This window comes from Lycium ferocissimum, chromosome 11, assembly GCF_029784015.1.
Source record: "Lycium ferocissimum isolate CSIRO_LF1 chromosome 11, AGI_CSIRO_Lferr_CH_V1, whole genome shotgun sequence".
Lineage (NCBI taxonomy): Eukaryota > Viridiplantae > Streptophyta > Magnoliopsida > Solanales > Solanaceae > Lycium > Lycium ferocissimum.
The window spans coordinates 26,570,375-26,597,248 of NC_081352.1; the positions used below are offsets into that span (position 1 = coordinate 26,570,375).

General features: G+C 36.4%; 1 protein-coding gene and 1 long non-coding RNA gene across 2 annotated transcripts; both read left to right on the forward strand.

The window, feature by feature from the left end:
• Window positions 1-788: 788 nt before the first annotated feature.
• On the forward strand, window positions 789-20,692 carry LOC132038175 (TMV resistance protein N-like; the record flags this gene model as incomplete). The annotated part of the gene is made up of 7 exons (XM_059428889.1): window positions 789-823; window positions 2,306-3,410; window positions 10,424-10,570; window positions 15,664-16,178; window positions 17,155-18,250; window positions 18,731-19,024; window positions 19,115-20,692. Coding segments are annotated over exons 2-7 (4,557 nt in total), but the record flags the coding sequence as incomplete, so codon positions are not given.
• Window positions 20,693-26,874, forward strand: LOC132037854 (uncharacterized). The gene is made up of 2 exons (XR_009410060.1): window positions 20,693-20,768; window positions 25,938-26,874. It is a non-coding gene; the product is annotated as an uncharacterized LOC132037854 (long non-coding RNA).

Here is a 26,874-nt window from a genome sequence, read left to right on the forward strand (position 1 = left end):
ATCCGAACGTTTACGTATCCTTGATGTATTGAGCCTACATTATAGTACGCAAAAAAATATCAGGTTTATATAAAATGTTGACGTTTCGGAGTCTCGAAGCATGATTAATCTATGGCTAAAGTAGGTAAAAAACACTAAGTTTTTTCAAACAAAACTTACTTCGGGCACCTTTTCAACCCCTAAAACGACGATCCGAACGTTTACGTATCCTTGATGTATCGAGCCTACATTATAGTACACGTTAAAAAAAATATTAGGTTCTATATAAAATGTTGACGTTTCGAGTCTCGAAGCATGATTAATCTATGGCTAAAGTATGTAAAAAACACTAAGTTTTTTCAAACAAAACTACGGCACCTTTTCAACCCCTAAAACGACGATCCGAACGTTTACGTATCCTTGATGTATCGAGCCTACATTATAGTATGCACAAAAAAATATCAAGTTCTATATAAAATGTTGACGTTTCGGAGTCTTGAAGCATGATTAATCTATGGCTAAAGTATGTAAAAAAGTGTGAAAGAAAGGAAAAAGGAAAGAAAGAAAGAAAGAAAGAAAGAAAAAAGAAAAAAAAAACACAATCCAATAACGCATGAAAATAGTGCGTTATTGGATTGAAATTATTGGTCCAATAACGCATGAAAATAATACGCTAAAGGACTTAACGTCTTCCGTCGAAAGTCCTTTTAACGCATGAAAATCATGCGCAAAATGGTACTTTTTGTACCGTTTTTTTTCCCTATTTTCGTTCATACCCTTTTTTTTTGGGTTATTTTTGTTCCGGACCCGGAAAAATACCAGGGTTTGATTTACAAGATTTCGAGTAAGCATTTTTTTTTTCGAGTTTCTCGTAAATTGACAAGTAGCATAATTTTGCTCTAAAAGGTCAAATTAGATAGTTTTCTCTGTGATTAACAGCAGGATTTCGGTTGAACCCGAGTTTAAACCGAGAGTAAAAGTAAACCATTTGGCAAATCACAAAGCCAATTTAGAAAGGGACCATTTGTTTGAATTTAAAAACGGAAATGTCTTCGGACTATTTTTGTGGAGACGTGTACGTATAAGAAAATTAGTTAGTTGGCGGAAATAAGAAAATGGGCAGAGTCGACCCTTCCTTGGTTTAGTCTGGGGTGGCAAACCGGCGGGTCGAGTCGGATATGGGCCGGGTCAAAAATGGGTTAACAAAAAACGGATTAGTTACCCGATCCGTCCATATTTAATACGGATAAAAAATGGGTTACCCGACGGATAGTATGGATATCTATATTATCCATATTATCCAAAGCTACTTCAAAGATGTTGGCTTCATGTAGCTAATGTGGAGAAGATTAAATTACCTTCTTGTCCCCCAATCCAATCCCTAGCACATAGTTGCGCCTCAGATGTACGGATGCGACGAAATAGCTTCGCTGAAGCGATGGCCAATCACAGGGAATATACCGATTTGGAGGTGGTGGCGAGGTGGATTGACGCTCTACGCAAAGCATCCAATATTACAGGATGGCATGTTAGTATAACGTCTAATGGGTGAGTAATAGCTCAAACGAACTGTTCATCTGAGATATGCTGAAAAATTGTCAATTTTTTTGAATGGTCATGCTGAAACCTGTCAGATGGATATGGTTTAAAAGCTTTGGACCAAATCACTAGATGGATGAATTTGATAAGATGTTTATTTGGTAAGTATATGTGCAATGGGGCGAAAAAGGATCTGTTGCCATTTTTGTGAGTATTTTCTTCTGCCAATATCAGAGAAGTTTCATGTCTTACATAAACCTTTAAATGGACTGCCCCGTAGGTATTACATACTAGTATAATAGTTAAAGGTGTTAAAAGTGACAAGGTAGACCTAAAGGCACATAGAAGGAAGTTGTCTCAAAAGATCCTAGAATTAATTTCTCCGGATCCATGTACACAGTACACTTAGTGAAAAAATTACAAAATACAGAAGGAGCAAAAAATCTAGAGTAGGTCAATTTCGACTAGTTGAGATTAAGTGTACTCATGTAGTTGTGGTGGTATTCTTACATACGAGTCTTTGTAGTCTTTTATAGATAGCTATGACAGTGTAAAGTATAGAGAACCTCTATTGACAGAGAACCTCAAATAACTGAATTTTGGGATAAAAAGGGTCCACATGAGGGAAATATATATCGAGGACTCCTGTAACCGACCCCTATTAGTTTGGGATTGAGGTGTAGGAGTAGTAATTGTGGTTTCAATTTTCAGTTGGCTGGAATGTGATTGTTCCTTTTCACTGCCTCATCATTCATTATTTTTCTAATTATATTTCTATTTAACACAGGGATGAGGCAACATGTATTGACCTGATTGTCAACAAGATTACACAGACGGTTTCAAGCTTCACAAACCGTATAGTGAGCTTCACAAAACCTCTAGTGGGAATTAAATCTCGCGTAAAGGAATTAACATCATTGTTGAATGTTGAATTAGGAGGTGTTTATTTTGTTGGGATATGGGGAATGGGTGGCTCAGGGAAGACAACTGTTGCAAGAGCAATTTTTGATGAGATTTCTGATCAATTTGAAGGATCTTGTTTTCTTGGAAATGTTAGGGAAATTTCAAAAAAGGATGGGGTGGAAGCCCCAGAACATTTGCAAAAGAAGCTTCTTTCACAGATCTTGAAGCAACAATCACCAAATATAGCAAGTGCTAATGAAGGGGCCAAAATGATAAGCAGTACTCTATGCTTTAAGAAGGTTTTGATTGTTCTTGATGACGTGGATAACGATAATCAATTGGAATACTTAGTTGGAAAGCGTGACTGGTTTGGTGATGGGAGTAGGATCATTACAACAAGTAGAAACATTGATTTACTACAAAATCACAATGAGTTATATCATGTCCCTGAACTGGCTTTCGATGAGGCTCTTGAACTCTTCAGTTGGCACGCCTTTCAGCAAGAGACTCCTGATCCGGAGTTTGAAAACCTTTCGATTTGTGTAGTAATTTATGCTAATGGTTTACCCTTAGCTCTTGAGGTTTTGGGCTCTTTTCTCTACAAAGGAGGCATGAATGAGTGGAGAAGTGCATTAGATAGACTCAAAGACATTGGAGAGGGGGAAATTATTAAGCAACTTAGCTTAAGTCTAGATGGATTGAGCTACAAAAATGAGGATATCTTTCTTCGTATTGCATGCTTCTTCAGAGGAAAACAGATAGATGATGTGATAACAATACTGAATAGCTTTGGTTTTAAATCAGAAATTGGAATTGACATCCTTGTTAGAAAATCACTTTTATATATTTCAGATGGAATGGTTGAGATGCATGATTTAATACAACAAATGGGTCAACAAGTGGTACGTGATACCGATCGGGACCAGTCATGGGAACACAGTAGATTATGGCATGACAAAGATATAGAAACTGTTTTTTCTGAAAATCTGGTATGTATGTCCTCTAATTATTGAGAATGCTGGAGCATTTCCATTTTCCCTTTTGCATTATCATTTGGGTTTCATAAAATGTAGACCCCTAGTTGCAAAGCATAGTCATTCTAGTATATTTCTAAATTGAAACTGCTATCCATAGTATAATTTCTTAATTGTTCTTATTAAAAAGGGAAAACAGTGGATAGCTTGTTATTAATTCAATTGCAAGTATATCCCCTTAACTTTGAATATGCACTTTTGTATCACTTCGCAAGCATCATGTGTGTCTTGTATGACTTATTTAGTGAACTTGTTAATCACATATCTGTTTTTATAGATCATTACTTGTGCCTTTAGAAGATGATAATTGGAATAGCTTACTCCACATACAATTCGTAGATCTTTAACTTCAGTCACAATACATGTTTTTAGATTCTTATGCTCTTGATCCTTTTAATGTTGAATACGACAATAGCAATGTCAATTTTTTTATTGCCTATCATGCAGTAAAGTCATAGTAAGTAGAGAAAAGTAGAGAAAGTTACTCATAGGTCCTGTTTGTTGTTTTTTCTTCCAAAAATATACTCGGTCCTGTTTGTCTTCTTGATAGACTTTCAATTCCTATTGAAATTGTCAGAGATCATAAAGTTTTATGTCCTCTATTTTGTGATCTATTTACTTGCTATTTGTTCTGATTATTCTATCACCCGCAATCAAAGAACATACCAATCTGAAAACATGTACTATTATTTTTGTGTTATCACAACTCAATTCTACAAACTTTAGTACTTTATCTTAGGATTATATCTTACAGAGCTTTGGATGTGTTCAGTAATCTTCCTGTTTTAACGGAAGTACTTATTAGTATATTTTGTTTTTTCAAGCATTTGTAAATAATGAATTGATTTTACTTTCTATATACTCTTCATGATGTCTGTTTATACTGATGTTTGACTGATGGAATTTGGTACTATAACTATTTGAACAGAACATTTTCGTGGTAAAAGAGGTTGTTGCAAAGTTTTCTCCTTATAATGGAAGGGTATATGAAAAAGTTCCAAGAAGGAACCATACTTGAATTACCAAAATGTCCATTAAAAGTTGAAGGACGTTTTTACCCTTTAATCATGAAATTTCGTTCAATATTCATGTACAAAGATGTATATGTGTGATAAAGACTAAGTGTCCACCAAAACAGATAAGGGATTAAGTACCTTATCTATTCCCTTAAGGAAAAACAGAAAGTAAACAAGACACAATGTTTACGTGGAAAACTCCTTGCTTAAGGGATTAAAAATCACGACCTACACTGGTAGGATTTCCAACTTCACTAACTGAGCAATGTCTTTCAGATTACAAGCCTTTTGCAACCAAGGAATTAGCCCACTAATCCCTTCCCTTACAATAACTGTATTGTAAGCACTCACTTAACTAATTCTAGCCAAGAACCAAACTAATTCAACTACCTCTAGCTGAACTTCAACTAACTATAGTTAGGCGTCTACCCAAAAAGATTAATAAACCAAACACCTACAAAAGCCCTTCTTAAAAGTGTAGGTTTACAATATTTAGACCAAAAGATAAAGACTAAAATAACCTAGGACTTTAGACATCTTCGGATTGGGATCCGGTCCTTGGAGTTATTTAGTCTTGATCTTGAATGCTCTGAGAAAACAAAGGGCGGCTACTCTTTTCAACAATGAGAATAATATGTTTTTGAGTTGCTAGGTCAAACAAATGCCAACATGTTGTTTATATAGGGGGCCGAGTGAGGAGCATGTAACATAGATAGAGACATTGCAATGATCCGTCTATCCTGCTGTGGCTCTGCAAGTCGGAACAGTGCCACAGCTTTACAGTCACATCACGTTCGTAAAGGCATGCTGGGGGACCCGATCAAGGACACGGTCCTCGATGCTATGTCGATCATCAAAACTCAGAACTCATCAATTTCCCCCTTTTTGATGATGACAAACTCGTAAGTGATGTTCCCTTGGAGAGCCAGGTTCCCCCTGCAAATTTGGCCCCAACAACATGTAGCATAGAATATGTTCATTTCATTTCATTCAAAGAACCAAGGTTTCCTTTTGCAATACTAACACTCACACATCTTTCCCCTTTTGGCATCATTGAAAAGAGATAAAGATTGGCACAAGCAATAAGAAGTTCAGAAACATTGACCCAGGCCACTTGGGCAACGCAGCATGAGTACCAACAAAAACAATAAATTAAAGCACCAAAAGAACCATATGCAAAAATCAGAGAAGGTGCCAAGTAGAAGAAAAACTTAGTATAAAAACATAGTAATCAATGCAATACAAACATACTAAATTAAATGTCAAAATGCCAATATCAAGGAGAAAGTTCAGGAATTGTGACGGAATAGAGGATCAGGGTTGGACAGGGTTGGAAGAACTGGCAGGGTTGAAAGCTTTGAACATCATGTCTAGTCTAGCATCCGCAGCTTTGTGATTAGCCAGGATTTGCTCCTGGAGCTCGGCAACTTTCTTCGTGAGACTAGAATTAACCTCTCGCAACTCCGCAACTTCTGTAGCTATATCAACACTGGGACCAAGCCCCTCCAGCTTCAGTCTTATGATTTCTGCCTTCAACAGGGTGTTCTCAACCTGAAATCTCTCAACATCAGCCAAGATTTTCTCATTTGCTTCAATCAGACCGGATATGGTGGATGTGGTCCTTGCTCCTCCTTTCTTTGGGACACATTCACACTTCTCCAGAGTGGACATAAAGAACATCTGCTTCTTGGTCCCTTTGGAAACTTTACCAAGAGGCACATTAAATGCTCAAACACTTTGGTAAGAAGAAAACCATAGGGCAGACCATGCTTACCATCCTTGATATCCACCACCTTTATCATGTGCTGCAACATTATGCCAGGCAAGCTGATCGAATGTCCACCATCCAGAATTTCCATAAGGACAAGGTCCGTCCTGGAAGCAATACACCTTTTCTCAGTGCCAGGAAGCATGACCTTGTTCACAAACTCAAAGAGCAACTGATACTGAGACTTCATTTGTTTCTTACAGATGGTCTCGGGGTCACACGTCGCCCTCTTAACTATGTGAAGCTCAAGTAGCACTTGTCTCTGCTTCCTTCCGCCGACTTATTCCATCAGTTGGAACACCAAGAATTGTCCCCAGCTGTTCTTCATTGAGGGTGAACTCCACTTGATCAACTTGGCAAACTAATGAGTAGTCATCAGTGTCCCGAAGGTTGACAAAGAAATCGGCCACTTCTTTCTCATAAGCCATCGCAGGACCAGCCATTAGGTGCTCCCATTGTTGAAATTTGAGCACTTCCATTAAATCCTCTAACGCTTTGTGTTCGAAAATCTCTGGGTCAATTACTCTTCCCAGTAAAACTTTCTGCCCTTGTAGATTACATTATCTTTCCTTCTCCAGTGCTTGGGTGCTTTGCATTGAGGAACCAGATCCTTCGATACTGACTCTTCTCCTTTTGGAAGAACCTCCCGCCTTACTAAAAATGCCTTTTCTTGTCTTAGGGGATTTTGACACCAACCTCTCCTCTGCCACGGCTTCGACCTTTTCACTTTCCTCCAGCCACAATTTTCTTCTCAACAGCCATTGACATGCCTTTTCTTTTGGAGTTTTTCCTGACCAAAGGGGCTTTCTCCTCCTCTTCTTCTCCATCAGACACAACAATTACTTCTTCCTCTTCATCCCGCAACTTACTCAAATTTTCCAAATGTGCTTTCCTCCGCCTCGTACCAGTTGTCTTTGCTTTGTTAACCAATAAGGCAGAGTCTAATCTTGCCTTAGACTTTTGCCTTGTAGTGGAAGGTATCTTTCTTTGCTTAGAAGCAGGCCTCCTATCGGTGAAATTTTTTCTCCTGCTTTCCCCCTTTCTCATCTGCTTAGCACCCCTAGATCTTTGTCTTTATACAGTTCTCAATATACTATCATCATCAGAATTTAATTCATGCCCTTTAGAGTTAACCCTCTCAGAATGGTTAGAGGAACCAGGTTCCTCCTCTGACAAGACTTTCGGTTCAGGTGTGTTTTCTTTCCATGGAACTGCAATTGTAGACACTTGTTGAGAGGCAGGAGCTGCTTCAGAGGGACCATGTCCCACACTCACCATTGTATGACCTAAACTACTCTGTTCCTCCTGAGTTGAAGCACCCATTTCCTCAGTTTCCATTCCCCCACTGTTGCCAAGTTCATTGGCAACAACATTGTCTATGCTATCCTTTGTTTCACCACCCGTTACCATACTCTTATCCAAAACCCCAGAAATATCCACATTTGCCAGAGAAGTCGGATTACCTGAATCTGGAGGAACTTCCCTCAAGTTCCCCTTGTCTATGGCAGTCTCTGTTTCCACTCATTGACTTGTCACGTCCATATCGTCGTCCCTTGCAGTGGTGTCCACAGATGTCTCAAGATTTTGAGAGGTCGGCATAGTATGAGTGCTTTCTTCCGAATTGGGTTTCTCAGAGGATGTGGAAGTAGGCACAAACTTCTTTGGGATTTGGTTTTTACGAGTCCTAGATAAACCAGCAGGTTTTGGGGAAGACGTTGTAGGGTTTGGTTCTTTGGGAAGGGAAATTAGTGGAGATGGTGAAGTTGTTTGTAGGTTGGTTAAAGTATGCTGGTTGGGAGAGGAAGGATTGATTTCTGAGACACTAGGAGGTAAAGCTTCGTTGTTTGACATGGTCGAATTAATGTGAGAAGACAGGGACCATGAGGACTGAGTGTTGAGAGTAAAGTGAGTGAGAGAAAAGAAATTTATCGTTGGGATTTTAAAAGAGGGTAAAGGAACCGGTTCCTATTGGCAACAAACCGTTTCATTTAAGTCGGGTTGGTTCTGAAAAAGGTGTGATGATTTGATGTTAGATTTTGAAAGGAGACGGGAACAAACGATGACATGGCATTTTGACAATTTAATAGCATATAAGTATTGAAAAGACTACTAACCTGAGTCAACGGGACCAGGTCCCTTGACTAATTTGTTTTGATAAAACTCAGGCAAAAACTTCTGAAATATGCAATGGATTCAGTGCTTTGGCTGTCCTGAGACTGCCATGTGGGTATACCTGTAACAGTATAAGAGTGAGTTAGATGTCTCCAAAAAACACTTTTGAGCATTGTACCTTTTCTCTTGACATAGCCAATCATTGGGAGACAATAGTTAAGCTTGATCAAGCCCAAATCCAAACGATTTCTTTCAAAATGTTCTCTGCTCAGTGCCTTGGTGAAGATATCTGCAATCTGATCATCTGTGTTGCAGAACTTCATGCAGATCAAACCCTTTTCCACATTGTCCCTTAGGAAATGATGCCTCACATCAATGTGCTTGGTTCTTTTATGATGCACTGGATTTTTTGCCATATTCAGGGCACTGGTATTGTCACACATCAGAGGTACACAAACAGTGAAGACACCAAGGTCCTCAAGTTGTTGTTTGATCCACAGCAATTGAGCACAACAAGAAGCAGCAACCACATACTCAGCCTCAGCAGTAGAGAGAGCCACAGAGTTCTGTTTCCTTGTACCCCATGAGATCAAGCATGACCCCAGAAAATGTGCCATCCCAGAGCTACTTTTTCTATCCATCAAGTAACCGGCATAATCAACATCAACATAACCAACCAAGTCAAAATTGTCTCCAGAGGGATAGAAGAGGACCAAGTCCTGTGAACCTTTAAGATACTTCAAAATTCTTTTTGCAGCTTTCAAGTGAGACTCTTTAGGACTTGATTGGAACCTAGCACATAGCCCTATACTGAACACAATGTCAAGCATGCTAGCAGTGCCTGCTAGCAGTGACCCAATGATACCTCTACACATGGTTTCATTCACAGAGGGACCAGGTTCATCCATATCCAGCTTAGTAGCAGTTCCTATAAGGGTATCAATAGGCTTAGCATTTTCTATTTCAAACCTTTTAAGCAGCTCCTTGATGTACTTTTGTTGACTAATCATGGTGCCTTTTTGAGATTGCTTGACTTGTAGTCCCAAGAAGAAATTTAGCTCACCCATCATGCTCATTTCAAATTCACTTCTCATGAGCTCAGCAAATTCTTCACATAGGGACTCAAGAGTAGCACCAAAGATGATGTCATCAACATATACTTGCACAATCAGCAGATTCTTCCCTCTTCTTTAGAAACAAAGTGTTGTCATTTGTACCTCTAGTAAACCCATTTTCTAGAAAAAACTTTGACAATCTTTCGTACCATGCTCTAGGAGCCTGCTTTAAGTCATAGAGAGCTTTGTCAAGCTTGAAAACATGCTCAGGATGATCATGACTTTCAAAGCCAGGAGGTTGCTTGACAAAGACCTCTTCTTTCAAGTATCTAGGGCAGGCAACTTCAGCCCATTTTTACAAAATGAGCCCATTTTACCCACATTTTAATGAGTTGGGTCACTCATATTTCAGATGGGTAAATATGGGCTCAAGTTTATTTTCGGCCCATAAGAAACATGGACAAATATGGGCTTCAGTTGGGTAAAATATGGGTATCAACAAATCCAATAACAGACCCTTATTACGCTTCAGTTGCAAACTCTTCAAAACCCTCGTCTCTACTCTCTTCAAGTCAAAGCCAAAATTTTCATTATCTTCACCACAAGGCACTTCAGATTCTTTGCTTATGTAACTTCAGAACATTTTTATAATGGGTTTTTCTGTATTGCTAATTAAACAAGCAGCTCACTAAAGAATTTTTGTTCGAGCCTTTGAGGTATGTTTTTTCTATATGATTTATTTTATTTTTTTATTAGTAAATTTTGTTTTTTTTCCTCTAGATTTTGTAAATTTTGTTTATTTTAATCTAACTTTACAAAATACAAAACCCATATGGCATTTGATGTTTCTGATTTGGATATTGCATAAAAAATCTCACTTTTGCTATAAAAATTTAACATGTTAAACAAACCGGAAACTTTCTGAAAATAGGGAACCTATTCTTACACTAGTTTAATTCATACTTATTCCTGTTAAGTTTTGATTGTTGCTGAAAGATTGATTTTAATTTTTGACAGATATCTATGGAGGCCAATGAGGAATCTTGTGAAATTAGCTCGTCTGTTTCGAGAAAACGAGCTAAAAGAAGCACTTCAGTTGTTTGGAACACTTTCTTGAAATTGCCTCGTACTAGTGAAAGTGAAAGATTAAAAGCACAATGTCAGGTTTGTCAGGAAATATTTTTAGCGTACTCTGGCACAACAAATATGAAAGTAATGTGGTGGCTTAACCTTTGCTATCTATAATAGGAAAGTAATGACTGACTAATGTAATTAGTTTTCAGCATTTCTCTTTTTAAGTGTTTCAACTTATTATTCATATATCCAGCTTATTTTGCACTAGTTTAATATACTATTGTGCTTGAATCTGTTGCCCGTGCTGTTTTTTTTTTCTCTCTTTAACTCTCTATTCAGTTTCTTTATTTCTACTGAATTTTTGTGATTATGTGAATCAGAGTTTTTGTTTAGCCAAATAAAATAGTGATAAGTATTGGTTAGAGTTGAAAAGTTTTGTAATTTATATGTAGCATTTCTGTAGAAAAAAATGAAGAAAAACAAATTCTTTTTCTATGGGGATTATTCAGGATTAAAAAGATTTCTTTTTTTCTCATTGTTTAAGTTCAATATCTGTTACAACTTTTTGGCTATTTGGTTTATCATTTCTGCTCTAACTATTTTGCAGTAATTTAATAGTTAGTAGTATTTTGCTTGAATCTGTTGCCTTGCTGTTTGTTTTTTGGTTTCCTTTTTGTTGTTTCTACTATGTAGAGATAATACTGGTAATTGTTGGTTACCAGTGTTGGTTTGTATTGGTTTCCTAGTTTTATATTGTGCATTAGAAAGGAATGATAAGGTCAATTTCAGGCTCAGAAAGTATAAGTGACAGAAAAATGGGTAAAATGGGTCAAACCCATATTTTACTCGACCATATTTTACCCAAACCATATTTTACCCATATTAATATGGGTGGATTGTAACCCAACCCATATTTATCTAACCCATTTTCAACCCGCCCCAACCTAACCAAACCCGCCCATTTGCTACCTCTACAAGTATCCATTGAGAAATGCACTTTTGACATCCATTTGGAACAATTTAAACTCCATATGGGATGCAAAGCAATTAGAATCCTGATTGCCTCCATCCTTGCCACTGGTGCAAAAGTCTCATCATAGTCAACACCCTCTTCTTGATTATCCCTTGAACCACTTTCCTTGTTCCTGGTTAAATCCAAGCTTGTTATTTACCACCTAGTCCCAATCATCCTGCCGGTTTAGGGACCCGTTTACTTGTTCTTTTCTTTAATCTTCTTGCATAGCACTAATCCAACGTCTTTCAATGTCTCCTTGATAAGGCTATGAAATAAACGGTAGTCAAACATGTTTCTTGCCTTAGATCCGGTTTGAATGCCGATTTAAAGGGGTGACTACATTTTCAAGAGGGTAGATTTTTGTGTTTCAGTTGGATTTTTTACGAGACATCAAAGAGCCATCATTTACCTCTTCATGATCTCATTGTCATCTTCATCTTCAACAACTCTATCTTCAGCCTCAAGTGAGTGCAAGATGGATCTCTGGATATTTTGTTGCATCCTTTTCATTGTTCGCTTCAACTTGATTCACATTTCAGCCTTTCCATTTGTGATTTTCAGGACCTCATTTGGAATTGAGAGGTCTCCATCATCTGCTTCATCCCTTTGTATCCCTTTGCTTCCCAACTCATCTATCTCATCAAAGATCACATGCACATTTTCTTCCACAATTGTTCTCTTGTTGAAAACTTTATATGCCTTGGGGAATATCTAAGAAAGATTCCTTCATCACTCTTAGCATCAAACTTTCCTAAGGCCTCCTTGCCTTTGTTAAGAACAAAACATTTGCATACAAAAGCCTTAAGGTAAGTTAGCTTGGGTTTCTTTCCATTTAGAGGACATGTCTTTTCAAGCAAGGATGTAGTGATCAAATAACAAGCGGTGTTGACACCTCTGCCCGTGCTTTTGACATCACTTGCAATTAGCATTGTTTGCTATGTTTCAAGAGTCCTATTTTTTCTTTCCACAACACCATTTTGCCGAGGTGTGGAGAATCCTAATTCCATTTTCACGACAAAAATTCATTAAAGTTTGCATTGGCAAATGGATGACCTTTTTGTTGCAACTTGATATCCCAACTTTACTTGAATTCATCACAAAGGCTACAAACACAGAATGTTTCATCCTTTTCTTAGAAACAAAGTCCAAGTGAATCTTGAAAAGTCATCAACAATCACAAAAATGTTTCTTTCCACTCTGCTTTGAATCCTCACAGCCCACAAAGATCCATATGAAGAAGCTCAAGTGGCCTAGAGGTGCTTACTTCCTTCTTTGGTTTAAAAGGGTTTTGAGATTTCACACACCTTCCAATCAAATCATCAATGGTCATTTTCTCTAGATCTTTGGCTTCAGTTACGGCATTAACTTTACTTTCCCAAGACCCTGGCAGAACACTAAGTATTTTTCGAATTGTTGATTGGAATGACTTCACCAAGAGAAAGAAGCTCATTGATAATGGAGGTGAAACGAGTGTGCATATCCTGAATTGACTCATCGTCCTTCATTCTAAATAGTTCATACTTAGTGGTGAGCATGTCTGTTTTGGACTGCTTGACTTGAGAGGTTCCTTCATGAGCCGTCAAGAGGGCTTCCCATATTTCCTTGGCAGTTTCACAAGATGAAACACGATTGTATTCATCTAGTCCAATGCCACACATTAAAATCTTCTTTGCCTTGAACCCCTTTTCAATGGCTTTTCTATTAGCTTCGGTATATTCTTTTCTGGGTTTTACCTCTAGCTTTCCAGATTCAGTATCGGTCTTTGTAGGGACGAAAGGATCATCAGGAATGATGTGCCAGAGCTCAGAATCTTCAGCCATTAAATAGTCATGCATTCTTGTTTTTCACCATTCATAACACTTTCCATTAAATCTTGGAGGCCTCGTGGTTGACTGTCCTTCCTCAAAGTTTGGTGGAGCAGCCATAATGAGAGATCCTTTCTAGCCGTTACCCTTTTAGAAAGAGCCTGCTCTGATACCAATTGATAGAGACTAAGCGTCCACCAAAACAGATAAGGAATCAGGTACTTTATCTGTTCGCTTAAGCAAAAACAGAAAGTAAACAAGACACAATGTTTACGTGGAAAACTCCTTGCTCAAGGGATTAAAAACCACGACCTGCACTGGTAGGATTTCTAACTTCACTAACTGAGCAATGTCTTTTATATTACAAGCCTTTTACAACCAAGGAATTAGCCACTAATCCCTTCACTTACAACAACTCTATTGCAAGCACTCACTTGACTAACTCTAGCCAAGAACCAAACTAATTCAACTACCTCTAGCTGAACTTCAACTCCTCATAACTAACTATAGTTAGGCGTCTACACAAAAAGCTTAATAAACCAGACACCTACAAAAGCCCTTCTTAAGAGAAGTGTAGGTTTACAGTATTTAGACCAAAAGATAAAGACTAAAATAACCTAGGACTTAAGACATCTTCGATATGGGATCTGGTCCTTGGAGTTATTTAGTCTTGATCTTGAATGCTCTGAGAAAACAGTGGCGGCTACTCTTTTCAACAATGAGAATAATATGTTTTTGAGTTGCTAGGTCAAACAAATGCCAACATGTTGTTTATATAGTGGGCCGAGTGAGGAGCATGTGAGAAGCATGTGACATAGATAGAGACATTGCAATGATCCGTCTGTCCTGCTGTGGCTCTGCAAGTCGGAACAGTGCCACAGCTTTACAGCTGTCACATTCGTACAGTGCCCAGGAGACCTGATCAAGGACCTGGTCCCTGATGCATATGTCGATTATCAAAACTCATAACTCATTACTCATCAATGTGCATTCAATTAAAGATAATAAACAAAAGTTAAAAAGTTAAATTAGGAAAACACTTATCTTTCTTACTCCAAAACTTTGAAGAATTTGAAGAGTTGCAACGAATTAAATGTGAACTATAGGCCAGATTCATTTACATAGTGAAAAGTCTATCCTTCAGAAATAAATTATTTCTTCAATATTAATTACAAAATTGTAACTGTATTTCGTAATAATTATTGAGTCTGTTCCACTACTCATGTCAAATTTATGAATGCATAAAATTCAATGTATACTGCTCTATTAAATGAATTGCACAACGTTATCTTTTTAACTTCAGAGTTGGTAATATCTTTTTGTATTCCCAGCTAATAATTTAGCAGAACATTTGCTATGGCTATGTCCATAAATTCTTAATTTCATACCTTGAAGGACAAGGTGTTGAGCCTCCAATCGAGTGCTAATAAGCTTATTTTCCCCATTTGTGGATAGTCATAGATCTAGTACCGAGAACTCTAGAGATTCATGTTCAGCATGATGCATCCAAAGCTATAGAAGATCTCACTGGCATCTAGAATCATTTCTCCAGAAAGCACAACTTGAAGAAGCTAATTAAATTAAGCGGGATTGGATTTATAGCCCATGTGAAGACTTGTAGCACTAGAGGAAAACGAAATGCAACTCATCCGAATAAGCAATATATTGGCATAGGCCATAGACAGAGATGATGAAAGAGTATCATTGTGTTTGTGGAATAACTATATTTTTTAGGTAATTCGTCCATTATCCTTCCTCCTATGGATATACTCCTCCAGTATTTTGTCTTTGGGGTGTCTTTTTTTTTTTTTTTTTTTTTTTTCAGTTTGTCTTTGGTTCATATAGTTGAAAGAAGACCGATTATGTACTCTACAAATAAATAGATAGTTTCAAAACTAAACGTCGGCTCTCAAGTCTCTATATCTTTTCACTTGCTAGCTCCTTTTATCCTCCTCCATATGTTCGAGTATGTATTGTCTTTAAATCAAAGTGCTGTATATGTCACTAAAGTAGCATCAAGTTTTGCAAGATTTTTTAGCTTCGAATTACGAGTGGTTACTTTTTTGTATGTTTTGAATTTTATTATAAATTTTTACTTTTTTGTATGTTTTGAATTTTATTTTATAGCACAAAGAAAGTTCAAAAATATATGTACCATTTTAAATTATCATTTGCAATGCAAAATTTGTAGTATTACGTATTTTGGGATAAACGTGCAACGCACGTTCCCAGAGACTAGTTATATAAAGAAATGGAAAAAGTTGACCCATGGACTCTTCCATGTTTCAGTCAATGAAAAACTGATTGTTTCCCACCATTGCTTCATCTCAGTCTTTTGCTTCACATCTTCTTTCTTTTCGTAGATTCCAAGCTCTCATACGTTTCCAATGGTTTCCCACAAAGAATTGATCCAAAAATGGAAATATGATGCCTTCTTGAGTTTTAGAGGAGAAGATACCCGCAGTAACTTCGTTGCCCATCTTTACAAACGAATGGAAGACATAGGAATTTACACATTCAAAGATGATGTCAAACTTGAAAGAGGAAAGTTTATTTCACCAGAGCTCCTGAAAGCAATTGAGGAGTCAAAATTTGCGATTATTATCTTCTCTGAGAACTATGCTTCATCCACATGGTGCTTGGAGGAACTCACCAAAATTATGGAGTGTGTTGAAAAGAAGGGACAGGAAGCTATCCCAATATTCTACAATGTTGACCCATCAGATGTACGCAGGCAAAGAAATAGCTTCTCTGTAGCGATGGCTGAACACGAGGCAGATCTCAAGGGTAGTGATATGGAGAAGGTGCAGAGGTGGAAGGACGTTCTACATAAAGCAGCCAATATAGCAGGATGGGATGTTCGTAAAACTGCCAATGGGTGAGTAATAGCTCAAATGATCCCTTGTCGAGTTTGAATCAAACAATGCGGGAACTGTTTATCATTATATGCTGAAAATTGTCAATATTTCAAATGTTTTTTTGAATAAACAGACTTCTCGAGATTATCATAAAAGCATGAGGTTAAAAAAATCATGAGGTCTTCTATTGCTAATTTTCTAAGTAAAGAAATAAATGATCATTTCCACGTACTTCGATTCTAAATTTGGAGTATTCAACATCTACTGTTTACTTTAAAAAGGTTAAATTACCTCATGTAGAAACCATTCAGCTCGATATTGTATTAAAGCTTTTGGACTGGCCATATCACTCGGTGGATGAATCCTTAAGATGTTCATTTGGTAAGGGTATGGATAATGGGGAGAAGATGTCTATTACAGGCAAAATACTTGTCAAGATCTATCTGTTGTTAATTTTGAGGGTGTTTTCTTCTGAGAATATTAGAGAAGTTTAGTGTCCTACATATAACTTTAAATGCAACAGTCCATAGGTATGACATTGTGATGGCTAAAGGTGTTAAAACTGACAAAGGAAGTTGTCTCAAAGGAGCTTAGAATCTTTTGGAATCTACGTAGACCTTGAGAAAACAAATACAATAGGAGCAAAAGATCTTTATTAGGCAATTCCAACTGGTTAATGTTTATCAATGTCAGTACATTAACATTAGGGTAGGAGTCTTTTTAGTTTGTAGATATGTATAGCGATATAAAATGTAGGGAACCTTTGTGTTCTGAACAACAAATTATTGAATTTCGGAATGAAAAGGGTCCAAATGAGGTAAATGCATATCGAGTATTCCTATAACCAACCCCTACTAGCTTGTAGTTGAGGTGTAGTAGTAGTTGTTGTTGTTCCTATTTTGCATTGGCTGGAATGTGGTTATTTCTTTTCACTTTCTCATGATTCATTGTGTTTCAAATGTTTTATTCTTCCAAGTATATTTCTATGTGACACAGGGATGAGGCAAAATGTATTGAGCTGATTGTCAACAAGATTTTTTGTAGTGTGGAAGAGACAGTTTCAAGCTTTGCAAAGCATCTAGTGGGAATCAAATCTCGTGTAAAGGAAGTAAAATCATTGTTGAATGTTGAATTAGGCGGTGTTTACTATGTTGGGATATGGGGAATGGGTGGCATAGGGAAGACAACTGTTGCAAGAGCAATTTTTGACGAGATTTCTTATCTATTTGAAGGGTCTTGTTTTCTTGCAAATGTTAGGGAAATTTCAAAGAAGCATGGCCCCGAAGGCCCAGAACATCTGCAAAAGAAGCTTCTTTCACAAATCTTGAAGCAACAATCACTGAATATATCAAGTGCTAATGAAGGAGTCAAAATGATGAGCAGAATGCTACGTTTTAAGAAAGTTTTGATTGTTCTTGATGACGTGGATAACAACGATCAGTTGGAATACTTAGTTGGAAAGCGTGACTGGTTTGGTGATGGCAGTAGGATCATTACAACTAGTAGAAATAATGAATTACTTCGCAAGCATGATCAGTTGTATCGTGTCCCTGAATTGGCTATCCATGAGGCTCTTGAACTTTTCAGTTGGCACGCCTTTCAGCAGGGGACTCCTGATAAGGAGTTTGCAAACCTCTCCATTTCTGTAGTAAATTATGCTAATGGTTTACCCTTAGCTCTTGAGGTGTTGGGCTCTTTTCTCTACAGACGAGGCATGAATGAGTGGAAAAGTGCATTAGATAGACTTGAAGATATTGGAGACGGGAAAATTGTTAAGCAACTCAGTTTAAGTCTAGATGGATTGAGCCCTGAAGATAAGGATATATTTCTTGATATTGCATGCTTCTTTAGAGGGAAAAAGAAAGACGATGTGATAACAATACTGAATAGCTTTGGCTTTAAATCAGAAATTGGAATAGATATCCTTATTAGAAAATCAGTTTTGTATATTTCAGAAGGAATGGTTGAGATGCATGATTTAATAGAACAAATGGGTCAACAAGTGGCGCGTTATATTGATCAGGACCAGCCATGGAAGCACAGTCGATTATGGCATGGCAAAGATATAGAAACAGTTTTTTCTGAAAATCTGGTAATATGTCCTCCAACGATTGAGAATGCTGGAGTTTTTCCATTTTCTTTTTGCATTATCATTTGGGCTTCACAAAATGTAGACTCCTTTGTACAGCATTGTCTAGTTCCACTGCCTTTTTCAAGTGAAAGAAACAAAATGGATTATAGTTTTTAAATTTAAATGTATGGATAGAAGACTCGAGAATGCATTTTTTCTTAGGTAATGACTGAAAGGTTGTAAAAATGAGAACTGCATACGGTCTTTAATCAATGCATGGAATAGTTTGATTGAACTCCTAACTGAGTGCCAGATGTAAAATCTACAGTAGAGAAAGTCTAGTATTATAGTTAGTCCTTATTCAATTGATGGAACTATTTGAATTAACTCTGGATTGAAAGCTAGATGTAAATCCTATACTAGTAGTATTATTTTCCTAACCCCACTAAAACCGTTTTTGATGTGAATTCTGGTCATCATAGTTTTGTCTCTTCTTTTCAGTGGACAGACTCAGTTAAAGGCATAACGGTACCAATTGGCTTAGACCAACATATATGCAAGTGGAGCAAAGCTTTCAGAAATATGCCTTGCCTTAGGTTACTCATTGTCAAAGGGGAGGAGGTCCGACATTATGAACCAGTTTCTAACATAATTGAATATCTGCCCAGTAGCTTGAAATGGCTTGATTGGTCTTACTACAGTTTTGAATCTTTACCAGCAAATTTTCAACCACGAAACCTTGTTGGGCTCAACATGACTTTTAGTTCTCTTATTGAATTTTGCAAAGAACCAAAGGTATGGGTTTATTTCTTCCGTAACAGTGTTTTAAGCATTGAATTTCTAGTGAAATCTGACATTTCTTTTCTTCCACTTTATTATAAACAGGCATTTAACAAGTTGACAATCCTCAACTTAAGTTTTTCAGAAAATTTACTCCGAACACCCAGTTTTTCCGAGACTCCAAATCTGAAGAGGATTATACTGAAAAGTTGTTTAAGCTTGGTTGAGGTTCATCCGTCCATTGGCAATCTCAAAAAGCTTATTTTTTTGAACATGGAGAACTGTAAAAATCTCAAGTTTTTACTGAGCAGCATTCAAATGGAATCTCTTGAAAGCCTCAACCTCTCTGGTTGTGAGAAATTAGGACAATTTCCAGAAATTAGAGGGAACATGGAATTGCTGTCGGAGCTTCTTTTGGGACGTACAACAATATGGGAGTTACCCTCATCAATAGGACGGCTCATTGGCATCAGCTTGCTTGATTTGCATTCATGCGAAAATCTTGTAAGACTCCCAGCCAGCATTACTGAGATGAAAAAGCTGAAAATTTTGATCCTTAAGGGCTGCTCAAAACTTGCAACCTTTCCTGAAAACCTGGGTGATCTAGAAGAGCTGGAGGAGCTCTATGCTGGTAATACCGCGATTTGGAAATTACCAGATTCTGTTGGAGAATTAAGCAGGCTTAAAGTCCTATCATTAAGAAGAGGACGGAAGGTAAAGTGTCAATCCTCTGGGAATTTGATGTTCCCGATTTCATTAAATGGTTTGTTGGGATTGAAAAGCTTAGATCTCAGTGGATGCAATATATCTGGCGAACAAGTTTGTCCTCTTGGATACTTGACTTCTTTATTGGAACTAAACTTAAGCAGAAACAATCTTACTTCTTTACCTAGTATAACTGATTTTCCCCAACTCCGATATCTCAACATAACACACTGTCAGGAACTAAAGGAACTTCCCAAACTTCCCCCAAGTATAAAGGAACTGTATGCAGAAGATTTTTTGGGCATACAGAGTATTGTAGCTCTGTGGGCTTGCCCGTTGTTGCATTTGGTCTCATTCACCAACTATTCTTTTGAGCAACAGCCTTATACAGAAAAGAGCATTGATAGCTCAGTTTTGGATCAAATTCTCAGTTATTTTCTCTCAGACGCTAAGGTTAATGTGGTCAACCCCCCTAACTATGACCGGAAGGGGATTTCTATCGTCTTTCCTGGATGTGCAATCCCCACGTGGTTTGAACATCAAACTGTTAAGGAAAAGATCTTGTTTGAACTGCCTGAAGACTGGTTTGATTATAATTTTCAGGGCTTTGCTATATGCTGTGTCACTTGCATGGGAGCGGGTGTCCACGATCCTGGTTCGGGGTTATTAGGGAAGTATGACTCTACTTTCATAAATGCCAAATTGATGTGCAATAATAATCCGGAGAAGCTCAAAGTGCTGGAGAAAGAATGTAAAGTGGGCACTGCATCCAGAACTCCTGGCTGGTGTGTTTGCTTTGCCTACATACCGTTGTATTTTCTTCTGCAGGCGTCTGGCCCAGATGCTAGAAACCTTAACCAGTATGGCCTATTTGAGGCATCTATCAACAAGCGCATTGCAAAACAGTGGGGAGTTCATCTGATTTATAAGATTGATAGACAATTTTTCAGAAGCAAAATAGATGAAGCATTGCTTGACCGATAGACTGAGCTTGAGGCATTGCTGCAACTAGCTCTATATGCTGGTGTCTTCATGGGACTACCTAGAGTTTAAGGTAACTAGATAAGTGCCTATTATCTGTAATTGAAAATTCGAATACTCTTAGATTCAGAATATAAATGTGATTAAGAATTAGCTTAAATAAACTTAAATAAAGTTATTACATCTAGAATAATAATTTACTTGACAATAACTGAATTAAAAAGTTAAATAAAAATTAATTTTGGAAAAAAATTTAAGTATATGACAATTGCTATGAAAAAATAATAATCAGGCTTAATACGCTAAATTAGAAATAAACTTGAATGTGATATTGTGATTATGCTGTTCTAGTGGTTATATCTAATGCATATGCTCCTTTAGGATTATGAGTTCTTGTGATTTTGTAGTAAAACCTGTGAAGTAAAATACTTGATGTCATGACAAGAGAAATGATTTTGTAGCCTTTTAAGTTTTATGATCTTTTTACGAAAGATATTTATTTCTTACACATAAGAGATCTGAAAAGACCTTTTTTTCTATTCAAATTGTATGAGGGCAAGAGATCCCATTTTCTCATGACGTCCTTATAATATAAACTAGTAGATATGCTCGCGCTTCTCGCGGTTATTATAAAAAAATTAAAATATAGCTAAATATTTATTTTATAAGTTTTGTATAAAAATATTTATCTTTACTATTGATCTATTTTATCTCTACACACCGATACTCCAATCATAATACTATTTGTGGTTCCTTGATATAATTGTTGATTGATTCTTATATCCTTCGTCCTCACTTAACTATTGACGTTGTTATCTTTTGTGCCATTTATCAAAATAGTATGATATCCGACATTTTCAACAAAATATTATCCCATTAAACAATTCATTTTCTTAGATTAGACGAACTTTAAAGTAAATTTTTTATATTTCTTATAAAAATACTGAATGAAAAATCCAACAGAACATATAATTTTTTTTAATGTATCATTGTAATATTTTTATAATCTTATGACATAATATTAGTTTCAAGAATAATAAATATTAAAATATTCAACACAGTTTAGTTTTATATTCTTATAAGATTTTGTATCATTCTTGTTTTTCTCTTCTTTCGTACTCCTAATACTTTATAGAATTGGATTTCCAAAATAAAGAATAATATTAAAGAAACAATGAGATAAAATAAAACTTTTTAGAATATTAAAAAAAAAGAAAACATTACTTTTAGATTATTGAGCAAATATTCGACGCATAATTTATTTTTCTATGTAAATAGTTGTTATTTTTATATTACATATTAATTTCAAGAATACTAAATATACAACTCCAAACAAATGACTATTCTTTCAAAAGACTTAGTACTACTTCAAAGCAAATTGAATAACCCCATTATTTCTCAAAGTGAAAGAGAAAGAAGTAAAAGTTATTAATTTGTTTATTCTTGTAGGTCATTTGTTTAAAAAAAGAATTCTTAATTAGGCTCCTTTTCTAATACATTCTAAGGGAATTCTAGGAGTACAAATAATACTCTTATGTGATAATATATTAGATTTTGCAAAAAATTGATAATATGTACATTATACTTGCCGTTAGAATCCATGAAGACTAATATTCTTTTGATAAATACATTAAGATAAGCAAAAATATTCCCCAAGAGAATGACATCTCCAAGACGAACCTAATTACATATACCGCCTCCATTGAAATTGTAAATTAAAAGATTCAACCGTGAATGCATCTAAAAATACATATATGTAATTTTTCGATTAAATTGGACTAGAAGTATCACAAATTTAACAAAAAAGGATGTTTCATACATATCCAGGAATACATTGTTACACCTCGAAAATTTTCGTGTCGTTTGCGTCGTAAGTAAACTAGCGTAAGCTCGGAGAGGTCATGGAATCTTTATAAGGTTAAGGACATGGAATCTTTATAAGGTTAAGGAATATTTTTAATAAGTGCTAAGCAAGTGTTTAATGGTTCCGGGATCAAGTAAATCGAAGAAATTAAGTTTATCGAAAATTTGGAAAAACTTTATAAGGTTAAGGACATGGAGTCTTTAAAAATATTTTTAATAAGTGCTAAGCAAGTGTCTAATTGGACGGATTAATTTATCGAAAATCTTGGGACAGAAATTTTGGTCCAACTTGAGAGAGGTATATCTCCTAGAATATGAGGAGTTATGGAATGTATAACCTATGTAAATTAAAGTTCAGCAAGTTTTCTTTCCAATGCAATTGGAAGATTTCAATTTGGAGAAGTACGGAGTAAGTTATGAGCCGTCGAAAAATGACGGAACCGTCGTTGTACATCGATGGAACCGTCGAAGTGAGGTGGTGGAAATTGTTTTCTTGCTATAAATAGAAGGGGCCATGACTTGGGGCTCATTATTCATCAAAAACCAGATTCTTCTAGACCCTATGAGCTCTCTCAAACTCTTCCTAACCTTCTCCAACCAAATTAAGTGAAGATTAATCTTAAGAATCATAAGATTAGTGGAGGCATCCTAGTATTAGTATTGCTAGAGGACCTGGCTACTTGCTTGGGCTTGAAACGAAGGATTCTCTGGGCATACAAGGTATGTTTATAATCTTAACTTTGATATTAAGTTGTTTATGGAGGAATTTCACGGTTTAATGTGAAAGAAATCATGGTATAAAGGTTGCAAGTTGACTTATTGGTGTTGTTGGAGAGGGACTGAATTTAAAGGACATTTTTGGATATATTTGCACTTGTTTACCTTGTAATATATTGATTATGTTGTTGGTGGTGGTTTTGTTGATGTTTGGGAGCTGTTTTGGAATTGTTTCGGAGTAGATAATATAGGGGAAATTGCTGTCCTATTTTTGTTAGCTTATTTATTAGTCTAAGTTTGATCTTATGAGAGTTTCAATGGCTTGACCTTGGTCTGAATCATCTTGAATGTAGATTTCCAAGTTCGGGAGGATAAGCATAAAGTAGTTAAGGAGACGACAAGGTATGTTAAGGTTGTCCTTTTCTTTCTTAACGCATGATTCCATTGCTTCGAGCTTACACAAAGTATGTCCATAATGATTTCTCACTTAGAAATATTATAAGCATATGTTCTTGATGTTCTTATAATATTGTTGATCCTTATCTCATGATTATTGGTTATTGATCTCATATTATGGTTATTGATCTTATTATTGATGTTGATCTCATCTTATGATTATTGTTCCTTCAAGGTGAGATATGTCCATAATAAAAATTCCATAATGATAATCGGAGTTTTACCGACCTTACGTCACTCCGATAGAGACATAGCTTTTCTTTGGGCTCTCATGCATGCTTTATATATATGTATGTATTTTCTCACACCGAGCCACGCTATATTCGGCCGGGCAGACTAGATGTGCACACCACTGCGATGGGCATGTTATGATGTTACCTCGGACACGGGATGATATGATATGATGATAACACCGAGCCTATATGGCCGCGTATGGTATTATGTGTATATATATGTGTGTGTGTGTGTGTGTGTGTGTGGAGATTTTTTTTTTTTTAAAAGGCAAGCGTGCATGACATCCTCCTTAAGAGGCATTCAGAGGTACAGGTTGATCTCTCTTATTTTATGTTATGTTATTTTCATGTTTTCATTATGTTGTTATCCATGCCTTACATACTTAGTACATCATTCGTACTGACGTCTTTTTGTTCGTGGACATTGCGTTCATGCCCGCAGGTAGACACGAAGACGGTCCAGACTCATAGGCTGACTTCTCAGCGGTTGTATAGGAGCACTCCATTTGTTCTGGATTTGCAGTCCAGATGGTATGATCCTTTTGTGTACAGATTGGTATGGCGGGGTCCTGTTCCGTCCTTATTATGTTATGCACTCCAAAGAGAGGCTCGTAGACAGACATGCACAGTTAGATGTTCCATGACCATCTCGGTCTATGTTTTGTTGTATCACCATTTTGATAGCCTTGCCGGCATGTATACTTGGATCAGCTTGATGATGTATGTATATTATCTTTTGGGCTTATGTCCCATACAGTTTGTGATATTTATGAGTTAGCATGATGGCCCACTCATGTATGGATATGAGAAGCATGTACGTGTTGTGATGCTCGGTAGGTTAGCTCCGAGTGTCCGTCATGACTCTCTGATTGGGTCGTGACATACATACACTTTCTAAGCACAAATTATGAAAATAAAGTGATAAGATATATATCAGATACACATCCAAGATATATATCAAATACACATCCATGAATTCTTGACCTTTATGGATGTCATTGAATACTCTAAAATAGTTCATGTGAACTGTAGTAACATCCTCAAAAAGATAAATGGTCAAAATATGTTTAATGTAAGTTTTCATGGAAATCAAAGACCTGAATATAACTTCCCTTTTTCAACACATGGTGTTTTTTTTTTCCTGCACCATAAAATGAGAAATCAATAGTTCAATGGTCATGATGAAGATAAAAAAGAGGAAGCTCAAGAACCTTTGATAGGTTACAACTTAAAATTAAAAAAAAAAAAAAGATTTCTTTGAAGCAGAAATGATTCGTCTAAACATGTCCAGTCAATAACTTCTACATTCCGGGTATAACCTTTGTCTTCATATGCCCAAAATTTCATGTGTTCTCTACTGATCCTCTCTGTGTTTGAGCATGAGCAGAAAAAATATAATGATGCCTCAAAAGAGTGATGTGTAATCCCTCCGTGATTTAGTATTCCCACTCTGCAAAGAATTAATTGCTCTCCGTTATTCTACCCCTTTGTCATTCTATATGTGTGGAATGACTCTTTACTATCCTCATTTACAACAATTATTTATTATCTTCATAATTCTTCATAGTCTTTATTGGTATTAATATTACAGTTACATGTAAACATTAAATTTTATTGTAACTATATATATATATATATATATATATATATATATATATATATATATATATATATATATATATATATATATATATTATCAGAAAAATTAGGTAAAAAGCCAAAAAAATGAGAAAATAAATAAATAGGAATGGTGGTCATAGAGAGGTGCCACATCACCTTGTCTATGCCTAGCTTTATATAATATATAGGTAGATAGATATAGATATAGATACTAACTTCCATGCTAGATTTAATAAGGGCTTTTTGTGTAAAAGCATAAATATACTTGTGAAAATTATTAAATAACATTCTAACGATGAAGTAAGCATGATAAGACGTAAGAATAGTGTCCTTAATGGTTGTTTTTACTGTAGATGATTTACTGAAACAATGGCTACTGCAACTGGCTATCCAGAATGTGCAATTCCCAACTAGTGGTTAAATTATCTTAGCAGAGAGGACACAGTGTTGGCTAATTTGCCGAAGAATGGTATAATGACAACTTTGTTGAGTTTGTTGTATGGTGCAAAAGTTACACACATACAGTATTGTTATCATTTACTCCTACAATCCATGGCATGTCATGTTGTGTGCTGGAAATTGGAGACCCTGCAAAGAACAAAGATGTGAGTCTTCTCTGTCATACAAGCTCTTTTATTTGTTCCACCAGCCATACTGCTTAATTAAGACATTGACTAGCTGTAGGATGTAATAGTTGAGATCAGCAATGATGCAAGCCGAGCTTCATCAAAGCTTTCCACACAAAGCCAAGCTAAGGAGCTTGAGGGCCTTCAAGGCTTATGCGTGAGGATGGAGAATTGGGAGCGATCTTTGGGGGCATTTTAGGGATTCAACCTACTTGAAGACAAAGAAGCTCAAGTAGTTGAAGGAGAGAAGCATGGGATCGGATAAGAGAGGGTCAAGGGTGGAATAGAGAAGAAGATGACTATTTATGCAAAGATGCTATTCATTAAATAGAAGCCATCATCCACAAGGAAGACCAAGAAAGACCCTTATTTCATTAAGGGTATTTTTGTAATAACATTAGTCTTTTAGTCTTAGCCTAAATTGGTATAAAAGTAACCTTATGTCATTTTAGAGTTAGCTTTTGATGAATGATGAATATTGTGTTGTTTTCTCTAGAGAGAGATTTGAGAGAAGCTTGGTGAAGCTTTTTGTTGAACCTTGTTTGGAAAAGGAGGTTGCTTGGGATTGCTTGCAATTCCCTTGAGGTCTTCTTCATAGGTTTAGGTGCTTGTCTATGATATTCAATTGAAGTCCATAGTTTAATATACTTTGGGTTGCTTTTGA